Genomic DNA, 15,606 nt, shown 5'->3' on the forward strand with positions numbered 1-15,606 from the left:
CATCTTACATGACATGTAGGTCACTGTAACCTATATTTTCCTCTATATGTATAACTTAACATTTAGTTCTTTCTATGCTTATCTGTCCTTAATCACTGTCATCACTTTCAGACTGTGTCCAAGAGTTTAGCCACAGAGAAACACAATCATGACCAACTGGTGTGTCGGACACAAATGGAAGGGGCAGCTCAGGTAAAAATCATCACTGTGTACATGTGACAATTTTACAATGCTCAGCGGGTCAGCTTAGACAAGTCATGAAGATGTTCGAATATTTAGGGTCAGGAGGGACATTTGACAGAAATTGTGAAAAAAGTCTGAATGTTAAGGGTCAGCTTACCAAGTCATGAAAAAGTGAATATTTATGGTCAGCTTACATAAATTCTAAAAAAGTGAATATTTAGGGTCAGCTTACACAAATTCTAAAAAAGTGAATATTTAGGGTCAGCTTACACAAATTCTAAAAAAGTGAATATTTAGGGTCAGCTTACATAAATTCTAAAAAGTGAATATTTAGGGTCAGCTTACACAAATTCTAAAAAAGTGAATATTTAGGGTCAGTTTACACAAATTCTAAAAAAGTGAATATTTAGGGTCAGTTTACACAAATTCTAAAAAAGTGAATATTTAGGGTCAGTTTACACAAATTCTAAAAAAGTGAATATTTAGGGTCAGCTTACACAAATTCTAAAAAAGTGAATATTAAGGGTCAGCTTACACAAATTCTAAAAAAGTGAATATTTATGGTCAGCTTACACAAATTCTAAAAAAGTGAATATTTAGGGTCAGTTTACACAAATTCTAAAAAAGTGAATATTTAGGGTCAGTTTACACAAATTCTAAAAAAGTGAATATTTTACAGCTTACACAAATTCTAAAAAAGTGAATATTTAGGGTCAGTTTACACAAATTCTAAAAAAGTGAATATTTAGGGTCAGTTTACACATATTTAAAAAAATTGAATATTTATGGGTTAGCTTACACAAGTTGTAAAACAGTTAATATTTAGGTCAGCTTACGTAAGTCGTTGACTGAATATTCTAGGTTGCAAGATAACTCTAACGAAAAATTGAGCAGGACATAAAAATACATCAGGGTCATATACAATGGGATTTGAGATAAAGGAACATATAAAACAGGATTATAAATAACAACAGAACAGGGGATTGTTTGTTTATTTATATAACACATTTTATTGTGTAAATGTTTTTTCTGCCTGTTCATCTAGGAGAAAGAAAATCTGCAGCTTCTCCAACAGAATGAATTACTACAATCTGAGGCAGAAGTTGCTCGAGTGAGGATGGAGCAACAAGATAAAACTATACAAAACCTGAAGGGCAGTACAGAGGCTGCTCAACACATTGTATCTACCCTGCAGAAACAACAGGAACAGAACAAGGTTCACATCAACTCATAATTAGTGTTGTCACAGCTGGGTCATATAGTGTTGTCACAGCTGGGTCATATAGTGTTGTCACAGCTTAGTCATATAGTGTTGCCATACCTGGGTCATATAGTGTTGTCACAGCTGGGTCATGTAGTGTTGCCATACCTGGGTCATATAGTGTTGTCACAGCTTAGTCATATAGTGTTGTCACAGCTGGGTCATGTAGTGTTGCCATACCTGGGTCATATAGTGTTGCCACAGCTGGGTCATGTAGTGTTGCCATACCTGGGTCATATAGTGTTGTCACAGCTGGGTCATATAGTGTTGCCATGGCCTGGTCATATAGTGTTGTCACAGCTGGGTCATATAGTGTTGTCACAGCTGGGTCATATAGTGTTGCCATGGCCTGGTCATATAGTGTTGTCACAGCTGGGTCATATAGTGTTGTCACAGCTGGGTCATATAGTGTTGTCACAGCTTAGTCATATAGTGTTGCCATACCTAGGTCATATAGTGTTGCCACAGCTGGGTCATGTAGTGTTGCCATACCTGGGTCATATAGTGTTGCCACAGCTTAGTCATATAGTGTTGCCATACCTGGGTCATATAGTGTTGTCACAGCTGGGTCATGTAGTGTTGCCATACCTGGGTCATATAGTGTTGTCACAGCTTAGTCATATAGTGTTGCCATACCTGGGTCATATAGTGTTGTCACAGCTGGGTAATACAGAGCTATCACAACTTGGTCATACAGAAAAGCTCCACACTTGTTGGATTGCAGGGGCATTTCACTTAAACTCTATAAATTGTAACTTTCATGCCCAGTCTATTTTAAAGGTTGAGGGAGGGTATGTTGGATATAGTGTTAACCTGGTGTCTCCACTCATCCTGTCACGTCCCATACCATTCAAAATCAATGTTGTATGTTTGGAACATCTCAACATTTGGTCTATATTTAACCCATACTTTCAAATAATGTGGTCATCAGTCAAGGTTGAAGAGTCAAAGGTCACCTTTTAGCAACTTCTTCAAATTCATCAAGTGATGATACTTACAAGCAGGTAGGAGGAGGGGGTTGGGGTGGCATTCCTGTCATACAGATGTTTACTAGTTTATGTATATAAACAGTAAGTGACTGGTATTGGTATACAGAGAACATTATCTGCTGTTGAAGAAATTAGTCTTTTTAGAATTTGTATTATTTATTTTTTCTAGTTCTTTGTGCATGATGTATTGATATTTCTGTTATTCTAAGATTTTATTATGATATATGTTACAACAGGAAGCAGTAGCCGGGTACATGTCTCGTATTGAGGAGCTAAGAACTGCTCTCAATGTTGAAACAAACCAACTGCTAGATCAAACACAGCAGTGCCAGAGTCTGACCAGAAAGCTGGAGGAGCAGGCTACAGAACTGAAGACAAAAGAGGAGGTCAACAAAGAGCTGCAAGCCAAGTTAGAGGCTCAGGTGGACTGTCATAATGCTGAGGTGAGCAGAGGCCTGGACAGTAGGATCGATTGACTGTAGAAGAACATAGGTTATACTTAAAGTTGAAACAAAGATATGTAATCAAGTTCGGTGATCAGACTTTTAGTAAAAGCCATTATGTCAACTCAAGGTAGAATCTCTCTAAAGCTTAATCAAGGAAGAGGCTCTCAGGCAGTCTCAGTGCCGGAGTCTATAGCCTGACTCAAGATAGATACTACAGCTGACTCCGTGTTGGAGCTTGTAGATTGACTCCAGCTGAGCCTCACAGATTGACTCAAGCTGGATGTTTGGTTCAGTTAATACTGCTGACATCCTAGGTACATACCTAATAGGCTAACAAAAGATACAGTCTCCATGGATACCTAAATATAACATCTTGTATGTTGACTAAGACTAGAAATTTTAATCAAGCTTAAGGCAGAATTTAGAAGATAGCTGACAGATTTCTTTCAAACTTTGTAAGCCATATGACCATTATAGGAAATTGTTGGTTCCCCATTTCTTTTTTCATTATTTAAAATATTTTCCTTGATATCTCCTCCCTATGTATTTCACCAATTTCTTTAAAACCTAGAGGGACTTTAAAACCTTAACATGAGATTGTGTTTCACAAAAGCATTTAATTTAAATAAAGATTCATTGTCATTTGGTCTTGAAAGTATTTTAATCTTGTTGAAATATTTCTCCTCTTTGTTTTCAACCCTTCTCTTTAAAACTTGGATTGTTCTAATCCATCAAACATGTATCACTGATTTCCCTCTTAACATTTTGACTTATTATTACCATTTCCATATTTATTTTCATTTTAATACAATAAATGATTATTTCTTTAACATTGGGGCGGGCATATTTTGTTCACCTTGCAACATTCGTGTTGGTAAATGTGAATTAAATAGTAGCATAGAATTGTAAATATATAAGATAGTAACATGTACAGATGAAAAGATATATCACAAAAAAAATTGAGATTGAAGTATGCTGTTAAGTATTATAATAGAAAATATTTGTCACAACAGATGAGCATAGCGAAGGAGGATCTTGATTGTATTACGGAGGCAAACGACAAAATCCAGGAGGAGTATGCCAGCTCTCAACGTGAACTAGAATCCACACAGGTACAAAGTACTTTTTGTTTAATGGGGTTCAGAGGTTATGCTTCAAGTTACAGTTGCTACCATCATGATATCAAGGCTACTATTTACTCTTTGATACAGGTATTATCTTCTTTCTGGATCTTTACTATCCTTTACATCATATTTTTAACCATATTTCAATTTCTGTGTATTCATTGTGCACCTGGTTGTTGACTGGGAAATCCCTATGGTTTGATATCCTTGATGTCACATGGTTTAACGTAAAAGGTAATGATGGAGTAGCAGAATAAACAGTGATGACATATAGAGACAGTTTTTCCTTTATGTTTCCTGTACTTATTACAACACATTAGTCAGATGCTTTAGTGTGATCATCCTTTAGGAATGAATTTGTTAAAGATAATGTGGCTAATATCTGTAATACCAAAGAAACAATGCTCCTTTAAAATGATTATCTTTTACCTCTATATGACAGAATAGCTTGACGAGTAGGTTAACAAATCTATCAAGATTTGAATTTTTCAACAACAAATTATTAAATGCAGTTTGTCTTCAGGAAATGTCAGACATATCATGATTTGGGATTTTTATCAGTCATGTCTTCAGAAAATGTCAGACATATCATGATTTGGGATTTTTATCAGTCATGTCTTCAGGAAATGTCAGACATATCATGATTTGGGATTTTTATCAGTCATGTCTTCAGGAAATGTCAGACATATCATGATTTGGGATTTTTATCAGTCAAGCCAGTAAACTAACGCTCGAAAAAGTGTATTGTTTTCTGTTGGTAACGACCAGAGTTAGCATGTACGATGATGTTATTTGTTATGATTGTCTTTATGCATGGCAACTGAGAGTAAAACCCGAAACATTTCTTCACATCCTGTCTATTCCAGAAAATGGCGGTGTCAGCATCTCTATTGTCATCTTTGTTGTTTGTTTGGTGGTTGTGAAGGCCTTCCAAGTGTTTATTTTATCACACTAGGCCAAGTTTAGAAGAAATCTTAATAGACATTACTGGTTTTCACAATAGACAAGAGTCTGGTATATACAGGGTTTGTTGTTTTGTTTTTGTATCATTTTACAACCTGTCAATATGCTAGAGGAAAAATGGCCTCTAAATAATCACCTGTTCTTAATGAATCAATATCATGTCTTACAGAGGAGATGTGAAATGTTAGAGGAAGCATTAAAGACTAAGACATCACAGGTAGGTGTAACAAAAGGTACCTCAGGTAAACGTGTCATACCAAATCACAGGTAAGTATAACATAGATATACCTCAGGTAAACTTGACATAAGCCATCACAGGTAAGTATGATATAGATATACCTTAAGTAAACGTGTCATACCAAATCACAGGTAGGTATAAATATGTGTGACATAACATATCTCAGGTAAGTGTGACTTAAGCTATCACATATGAGTATGACTAGGATAGATTTGAATAAAAATATATCAGATCAACATGATTTATATCACAGGTAAGTTATCGATTTAAATATTTCAGTCAGGGGAATGAGTTACCACAACAAAGAGTAGAAATGACTTACCACAGGAAAGTATGTGACTGAGTTAATACAAGAAAGTGTGTGACTGAGTTAATACAAGAAAGTGTAGGACTGAGTTACCACAGGAAAGTGCGTGACTGAGTTAAAACAAGAACGTGTGTGACTGAGTTAATACAAGAAAGTGTAGGACTGAGTTACAACAGGAAGTGTAGGACTGAATTGTCACAGGAAAGTGTGTGACTGAGTTAATGCAAGAAAGTGTAGGACTGAGTTACCACAGGAAAGTGTGTGACTGAGTTAAAACAAGAACATGTGTGACTGAGTTAATACAAGAAAGTGTAGGACTGAGTTACAACAGGAAGTGTAGGACTGAATTGTCACAGGAAAGTGTGTGGCTGAGTTACCACAGGAAAGTGTAGGACTGAGTTACCACAGGAAAGTGTAGGACTGAGTTACCACAGGAAAGTGTAGGACTGAGTTATCACAGGAAAGTGTGTGACTGAGTTACCAAAGGAAAGTGTGTGACTGAGCTATCACAGGAAAGTGTAGGACTGAGTTATCACAGGAAAGTGTGTGACTGAGTTACCAAAGGAAAGTGTGTGACTGAGTTATCACAGGAATGTGTAGGACTGAGTTACCATAGATAGGTGTTGTATCTGATTCTACTACTACCACCACTGAGTTTGGACCTAGGATCTTTCTGCCAATATGCCATTATACTACCAATCTGCTTCACATTTTCAATTACCTTTGTACATATAATCTAGGAACAGCCAATTATAACCAGTATGTGGTATACCATTGTCAGTAGTAAACTTTGAGTTTGTAAGTTATTCCTTCTGTCTGAACTTTCCACATTCTTGCTACTATTCTCATTGATATCAAGTCTGTAACCTTGTATACCTATTTCCAGCTGGAGGATAAGGAAGCATCACACAACAAGAAAATAGTGGAGATGGAAGATCAGATTAAAGATATCATAAAGTCCAACCAAGAGGAATCTAAGGAACAGCAATGGTTGATGGAGGAGCTGGATACATATCCTTCATTTCATACAGTGTTTTCCATGTGTTATTGTATCACTGAATTTAATATGTTATTGCAGGCCAAGTAATTTCAGTTTTTGCTGCCATTCATAAATCTTGGTACTGGTCTTCAGAAGATGTGTTCCTAGATGAAACATTGTATACATATAGCCAAGCTTGATTCTTGTTCAATTAGGGCTTTCATAATTTTCCATCTCCTGCCTATCATAGACAAGATCACAGCAATTTTTCATCTCTAACTCACCTGTCACATGTAACTGCTAGCTAATGCTGTTCCCCTAGGCCCCAGTGTCAGCATCCCAGTACAAAACCTTTAAAGTTTATGAGGTCAATTGTGAGTGACTTCTGTCTGTACAGCCCATGCACATTTTATTTGTTAGATGCAATAATTATGCATTTCATAATGGTGATCTTAGAAATCATAGATTGCACTTTTTATACAGAATGCTTGCTCTCGGAATTAAAAAAAACAAAAAGCTATTATTTGTCAGATTAGAAAATACTGGTGAGATCAAAAACCCAGGTAAAGGTCTGATGTATGGTGATGTACAACAGTGAGATCACATGTAGAAACCTTTATTTACTCGCATCATATTTACATTGGGTTTTTAGGTCACCTGACCATAGGTCACAGTGACCTATAATGATTGTTCTTTGTTGGATGTGAGTTATCACACTGAATACACATTGGGTTTTTAGGTCACCTGACCATAGGTCTCAGTGACCTATAATGATTGTTCTTTGTCAGTTGTGCATTAAGTTTTTGTTCTGAAGAGGATAACTTATGTAAATATGTATGAATTTAAATTAATCTTGGTCTACAGCCTTATATCAATAAGATATAAGATGAGTTTGACAGTTGGACCAGTTCAGTGTACCTTACAGGGTTATGGCCCTTTGCAGTTTAAGTTCAGTTGAGATTAGTCAGGTTACCAATTAGGCTCACAGGCCTTGTGTTTAACACTTAATAAGTAATTAAAATTTTGTAATGCAGTACTGTGAGTTTAGAATCCTTAACTACTAGCACTCTAAAGGCATCAAACTCCAGTCTACACTCAATTATTGAGGAGTATGAGATAGGACGTAAGGAAAAGAATGAGGAAATCAAAAAGCTGTCAGTAAGTAAATATATGATCATTATACACTACGGTGAGTTCATTTCATTGATAGAGAATTATCTAAAGTATGTACATTTGGGAGAAATCTGGTTCTTCAAGTGATATTTTAATCATTTTGTTTTAATTTAAGTTAATATCAGAAATCATCAGTGACTGTTACTCTCTGTCAGTGTATGAATACTTATCTTTATGTCCCTGTTTTTCTTTTACACATGTGGGAAGGGGATATTGTGGTACACATGTCTGTTCATCCTATCCAATTCTGTTCATATCTTTGAGAACCTCTTAACTTATATAGTTAATATTTACCCCATAGTATCCTACATCATACACCTTATAACAGGGTGATCAGATTTAATGGTAACAGGTCACATTGAACACCTTCTACAGATTTATCAAACAATTCTACTTATATGCATGAGGGCAAGAGCATTCATTTTTTAGAAATTTTCGAGTGCTAAAGTTCGAAATAAAAATCACATGTCTCGTTCATATCTGAAGTAAATTAATCATGTAAAATGGTCCTCAGTATTCGGAGGCCATCAAGGATCCTGAGCACATTTCCTTACAAGCTGTCCCTCACAATGAAAATTTATTGTACCTTGTGTTACATCCCTACTGTTGATATGAAGAGGTTGTTTGTTTGGCTTAAGAAATTTAAAACCCTAAAAAGTATGTCCTTTGTTTTGACTTTTATAACTCTGTCAAGATTAATTCAGAATTTTTAAGAATTGGACTTTATAAACTATTACAGGCAAAGCTGATGGAAATGGATGGTGTACAGACAGAATTGGAGAAACATATTACTAATAAAAAGGAGATGGAGTACCAGATAGAGTGTGAAAGAATCTCTCATGAAGAAAGGTTTGTTTACATATTTGTATTGGGACAGGAGAGACATATGATTATGCGTAATTCTAGTGTTGTAAATTATACTCACTGATAGTTTCCTTGTGAAAGTGATGGTAAGTACTGGTATGTAATTTCCTTCAACACATTGGATGATATTTTTGTTGTAGGGTGAAAGAGATAGCTCAGGTAGCTGAGGCTTGTCAGCAGGAGCTAAAGAAGGCTAGAGAGGACCTGCAAGTTCAAGACCGACGGAGACGGGATGTTGAAACTGACAACCTAGAGTTACAGAAAAGGTATCTCACAACAGTTGCCTCGGCTTGACTGGAGACAAATGTCAAAAAAAAAACAAAGAACAAAAAAATAGCTTTGTTTTAAAGCTGGTTTATTTTGATTCAGTTCCATTTTTTGAGGAGAGGGAAGAGGTATTGGTATGATTGTTTGGTATTACTACTTTTTTACTGGGACATATTGTTCCTACAAGAAGTTGAATAAAAATCTTAAGTCTGCAAGTTTGTGTGAGATTTGTCAACTCTGCCCATTTATAATTATCATAATCTTTATTGTTCTTAAGAAAAGACACCATAAGATTGTTTGTTTATAGGTAGTTTGTTGTAGTTTGTGAAAAGGTGAATTTTTGTAATTTTGAAATTTAAATACACACTATCTCTGGTGTTGAAATTTTTAATAAGCTTTGGCAATCATGATTTCATTGTCTCACTTAATATATTCTTACACAGTATTTTACCATTGTAGACTGGATTTAGTAACAGAGGAATGTAAAACTTCTACAGACAGCAATCGTTACCTAGAGGGAGAAGTGGAAAGGTATCTGTTCATCACAGCTGTACAAGAGCCAAGTAGCATGTTAAAAGAGAGAGTAAAAAAGAATCTAATTAAATGAATTTATTTTTCAATCAGTTTTCAAAGGGACTAATCAAAGCACTCGAAATGTCGACTTTTCACACCTATCTTCCTAACTTGATGCATATCTACTTTTTAAAAATAAGTTTTTAAACTGGAAAAATCATGGAAGGATGTGACAAAGTTGGGGGAAAAATTTAAATTATCTCATATTTAAGGAAACCCTGAATTACATGTGCTAGTAAATTTTGTAAAAGTTTAGCTGATCTCTGATCAAATTCAACTTAGTTTCCTGTATTTGGGGTAGATTATTATGTACTTTCTCTGTCACAGGCTGATCATATTTGGTAAGAAATACACAAATGAGAATGAAGACTTGAAGGAAGAGAACGAGAGGTTAACAAGCGAACGCCTGCAATGTTGTGAGGTATGTGTGGATGCATAATAGTAACATTGTTAGGGCTTGTGGTCTTAACTAAATTAAGTCATATTTCTACACGACCTTTATAACATGACATTTGATGTCAAGGACAGAATGCCATTAGAATCGGCATTCTAATTCATGGAGATGATTTATTATCACCAAGTTAATTGAAATGTTGCAGGCATCTAGATTATTCTGTAAGAATGTAAATCAAAGAGAGTGTTCTGAAATAGATGATTTAAGATATAACAAGGAGGTAAATTGGGTTTTTTTTTGTTTTGACAACTTGGAAGTATAGCAGCTTAAGCACTGAATCAACATCTGTGACACAAGACCTCCATGTTTATTTTGATGCTTCCTGAAGGGAGAGCATATTTTCACTGCTTTGCCCATTCATCCTTCCATTGTCTGCCTCGACACTTTGTAGGATGTTTATATATATATATGTTGAAGATGTGCACCTATTAATTAAGGATTCATTCCGGACATTTTCTGGATTTTCGGGCTTTGGAACTTAAGTCATTTTCTGCAGTTTGGCAGGGAAAAGAGGTACTAGTTTTGTAGATGCTTGAAACTTTGTAGGATGTTTATATATATGTTGAAGATGTGCACCTATTAATTTAGGATTCATTCTTCAAATTCATCAAAAATGGCTGTAACTTCTTTCTTCAAATGCCCATCTTCTGCACCAATTCATAAATACAACCAAGCTTTCTCCTTTATAACAAATATTCTACATACTCAACAAATGAAACACCCTTAACTGTCTTATAAATACCATATAGCATTGCACTCTTCCCGCAACCCAGTCAATTGTGGCTTTGCCCTATTTTCATACTTAAATTTTGTCCCATTTGGGGAGCATAACCTGTCTCTGATGGCCCTTTAGTACCGAAAACAAAGTCCTCTGTATTCTCTTTAGAACTTGTCAGCATATTTTTACATGAAATTGTGTTGCCATTGCTAGGTTAAAGTAAAGTTTTGAAATGCTCTAGTGTAGAATTAAAACTTGGCACTAGGATGTTGATATGTGTGCTGAAGGTAGTTTTGATAGGGATTCATTTAGGTGTAAAATGGGGACTTTTTATGGTCTTGCCATTTTATGGTTACCCTTGGCCATTATTCTGTCAAATTTTCTTGTGTTCAGTTACTCTAACAGATGTAGATTTAGAATTAGAGTTTGTTATAAAGTTGTACAATGATAATATACCAAGTTTTAATTTTATTAGGATCAGTTGTAGCCATTTAAGTAGTTAAGTTAAAGTTTCTCCAAAACAGTTACAACAATATAAGAAAACCTTTTCTAACCCAAGTGGGAATTTTAAAACACTTAACACTCTTGTTGTAGTCAATAACACTGAAAAGTTCCAAACCTCTCCTTGATTACTGAGGTGACATTTATGTTGTTCAGACACATCTACATTGACATCTACATTTGCTTTTATCCTGAAACATTTTCTAAGTTTTGCTAAGTGATTAAATGCGCTAGTAATGATTAAATATGTCAACTATAATGCTGATGTTAGGTATGGGGGGTAGTTTTGGGTTGTGCAATTCATTCAGCGAAGTCAGCTGGGGAATTATCTTTTTAATGTTGTTTGATCTGCAGAGTCCTGCTTTGTCCATTGTTGATCATAATGCCTTCACTTATCCTTTATACCCCTGCTCTTTAACTCCAGTTTGTTCTATTTACTTAAAAGTATTGTAAAATATCGGATAAATTTACCTCTTTCTCTCCCATAAAAGTGACAATTTTGTGGTAAAAGTTTTAAATTATTGGAATAAATTTTGATAATTCACAATATTTTTACTTCATATTGTACAATGCAACAATATTTAAACATTGAAATTTGGTATTTTTTAGACGAAAGGTACATACATTTGAACGTATGTTGCATTTCTTTAGTGGTAAAAGGTGAGACATATAATTAAATGTTATTTTTGTTATTGATACTTGTGTATCAATATGTCATCACGTCAATCTATTGGTCATCACATCAATCTATTGGTCATCACATCAATCTATTGGTCATCACGTCAATCTATTGGTCATCACATCACATCACATCAGTCTATTGGTCATCACATCAAGATGTCATCACATCAATCTATTGGTCATCACATCAATCTATTGGTCATCACATCAATCAATTGGTCATCACATCAGTCTATTGGTCATCACATCACATCAATATGTCATCACATCAATCAATTGGTCATCACATCAGTCTATTGGTCATCACATCAGTCTATTGGTCATCACATCACATCAATCTATTGGTCATCACATCAATATGTCATCTCATCAATCAATTGGTCATCACATCAATCTATTGGTCATCACATCAATATGTCATCACATCAATCAATTGGTCATCACATCAATCAATTGGTCATCACATCAATATGTCATCACATCAATCAATTGGTCATCACATCAATCTATTGGTCATCACATCAATCTATTGGTCATCACATCACATCAATATGTCATCACATCAATCTATTGGTCATCACATCAATCTATTGGTCATCACATCAATATGTCATCACATCACATCAATATGTCATCACATCAATCAATTGGTCATCACATCAGTCTATTGGTCATCACATCAATCAATTGGTCATCACATCAATATGTCATCACATCAATCTATTGGTCATCACATCAATCTATTGGTCATCACATCAATCTATTGGTCATCACATCAATCAATTGGTCATCACATCAATCTATTGGTCATCACATCAATCTATTGGTCATCACATCAATTGGTCATCACATCAATCTATTGGTCATCACATCACATCAATTGGTCATCACATCAGTCTATTGGTCATCACATCACATCAATATGTCATCACATCAATCAATTGGTCATCACATCAGTCTATTGGTCATCACATCAGTCTATTGGTCATCACATCACATCAATCTATTGGTCATCACATCAATATGTCATCTCATCAATCAATTGGTCATCACATCAATCTATTGGTCATCACATCAATATGTCATCACATCAATCAATTGGTCATCACATCAATCAATTGGTCATCACATCAATATGTCATCACATCAATCAATTGGTCATCACATCAATCTATTGGTCATCACATCAATCTATTGGTCATCACATCACATCAATATGTCATCACATCAATCTATTGGTCATCACATCAATCTATTGGTCATCACATCAATATGTCATCACATCACATCAATATGTCATCACATCAATCAATTGGTCATCACATCAGTCTATTGGTCATCACATCAATCAATTGGTCATCACATCAATATGTCATCACATCAATCTATTGGTCATCACATCAATCTATTGGTCATCACATCAATCTATTGGTCATCACATCAATCAATTGGTCATCACATCAATCTATTGGTCATCACATCAATCTATTGGTCATCACATCAATTGGTCATCACATCAATCTATTGGTCATCACATCACATCAATATGTCATCACATCACATCAATTGGTCATCACATCAATCTATTGGTCATCACATCAATCAATTGGTCATCACATCAGTCTATTGGTCATCACATCAATCTACTGGTCATCACATCACATCAATATGTCATCACATCACATCAATCTATTGGTCATCACATCACATCAATTGGTCATCACATCAATCTATTGGTCATCACATCAATATGTCATCACATCAATCAATTGGTCATCACATCAATCTATTGGTCATCACATCAATCTATTGGTCATCACATCACATCAATATGTCATCACATCAATCTATTGGTCATCACATCAATCTATTGGTCATCACATCAATATGTCATCACATCACATCAATATGTCATCACATCAATCAATTGGTCATCACATCAGTCTATTGGTCATCACATCAATCAATTGGTCATCACATCAGTCTATTGTCATCACATCAATATGTCATCACATCAATCTATTGGTCATCACATCAATCAATTGGTCATCACATCAATCTATTGGTCATCACATCAATCTATTGGTCATCACATCAATTGGTCATCACATCAATCTATTGGTCATCACATCACATCAATATGTCATCACATCACATCAATTGGTCATCACATCAATCTATTGGTCATCACATCAATCAATTGGTCATCACATCAGTCTATTGGTCATCACATCAATCTACTGGTCATCACATCACATCAATATGTCATCACATCACATCAATCTATTGGTCATCACATCACATCAATTGGTCATCACATCAATCTATTGGTCATCACATCAATATGTCATCACATCAATCAATTGGTCATCACATCAATCTATTGGTCATCACATCAATCTATTGGTCATCACATCACATCAATATGTCATCACATCAATCTATTGGTCATCACATCAATCTATTGGTCATCACATCAATATGTCATCACATCACATCAATATGTCATCACATCAATCAATTGGTCATCACATCAGTCTATTGGTCATCACATCAATCAATTGGTCATCACATCAGTCTATTGTCATCACATCAATATGTCATCACATCAATCTATTGGTCATCACATCAATCTATTGGTCATCACATCAATCTATTGGTCATCACATCAATCAATTGGTCATCACATCAATCTATTGGTCATCACATCAATCTATTGGTCATCACATCAATTGGTCATCACATCAATCTATTGGTCATCACATCACATCAATTGGTCATCACATCAATCTATTGGTCATCACATCAATCAATTGGTCATCACATCAGTCTATTGGTCATCACATCAATCTACTGGTCATCACATCACATCAATATGTCATCACATCACATCAATTGGCCATCACATCAATCTATTGGTCATCACATCACATCAATTGGTCATCACATCAATCTATTGGTCATCACATCAATCAATTGGTCATCACATCAGTATGTCATCAATAGGTGTGCTTTTCTCAAACAGCTCACATGCTGATGATGTAGAGAACAAAACACAACCTTTGAAATTTATAGAACAAAAGTGTGATTTCTGTGTGTTGAATTTAATTGTCTACAATAAATTGTTTTCAGGAAATTGAAACTTTGAAAGCTAAACATGAAGAACTTTCTAAAGAAAATGTAAAGCTTCAGGGACATCAGAATCACAAACAAAAGATTCAGTACCATTTGATGCTTAAAGAAGAAAACACATCACTTAGAGAGGTATGCACTGGTAGCATGGGTTCCTTCTAAATGAACTGTACTGTTGCTTAATCGTTAATGTTAGAGATTTGTATTTAAATATGTAAAGCACAAAAAGTTGTAAGCATGTTTAGTATAAACAATGAACATTATCTTTCCAGGATGGATATTATCATACTATCTTTTTAATTTTTCTTCATGTTGCAGCAATTGCAGAAGGCTCAAAGAGCTTACCAGAATTTGGCAGCTACAGGTACACGTAAGGAAAATATCCCTCCATTATCCGTCCAGGAAATGAAACAGGGCCAGAGTAGAAAAGAGAAACCACGCTTATTTCTGTCAGGTGACTTCAGCTGACAAACTGGTCGCTTTCTACAGGTGCTACATTGCATGCGTACATACAGCCAGTCAGGAACGACCCTTTCTGGTTTCTCTAACATATAATTGTCTCAGCAGTTGTGAGACTTCAGTGTTACTTTTCATGTGGCAGCGTCTGTCGCTCAAGTGTATATATGGTTAGATGATACAGACCTCAACACATTCATCTTTTACAATATATCTTCCAGATTTTACTATCTAGAAAGTCTTAACAATCAGGGATGCTGATAAGTTGTCATAAAGTGCAGGTGCTGTTCCAATCAG

General features: G+C 35.3%; 1 protein-coding gene across 1 annotated transcript in view; it reads left to right on the forward strand.

Annotated features, from left to right (window-relative positions):
- The window catches only part of LOC132557558 (kinesin-like protein KIF15), a 42,116-nt gene extending 26,795 nt beyond the window's left edge, over window positions 1-15,321 (forward strand). Inside the window, 14 exon segments of the mRNA XM_060222055.1 lie at window positions 112-192; window positions 1,229-1,399; window positions 2,670-2,715; window positions 2,718-2,842; window positions 3,893-3,991; window positions 5,136-5,183; window positions 6,398-6,594; window positions 7,525-7,648; window positions 8,403-8,512; window positions 8,668-8,793; window positions 9,254-9,325; window positions 9,695-9,788; window positions 14,854-14,985; window positions 15,172-15,321. Of these exon segments, the coding sequence (XP_060078038.1) occupies window positions 112-192; window positions 1,229-1,399; window positions 2,670-2,715; window positions 2,718-2,842; window positions 3,893-3,991; window positions 5,136-5,183; window positions 6,398-6,594; window positions 7,525-7,648; window positions 8,403-8,512; window positions 8,668-8,793; window positions 9,254-9,325; window positions 9,695-9,788; window positions 14,854-14,985; window positions 15,172-15,321 (1,575 nt within the window).
- Window positions 15,322-15,606: the final 285 nt, after the last annotated feature.

Source organism: Ylistrum balloti, unplaced genomic scaffold (assembly GCF_031769215.1).
Source record: "Ylistrum balloti isolate Yb309-2 unplaced genomic scaffold, AGI_CSIRO_Ybal_v1 Utg370696, whole genome shotgun sequence".
NCBI classification, from domain to species: Eukaryota; Metazoa; Mollusca; class Bivalvia; order Pectinida; family Pectinidae; genus Ylistrum; species Ylistrum balloti.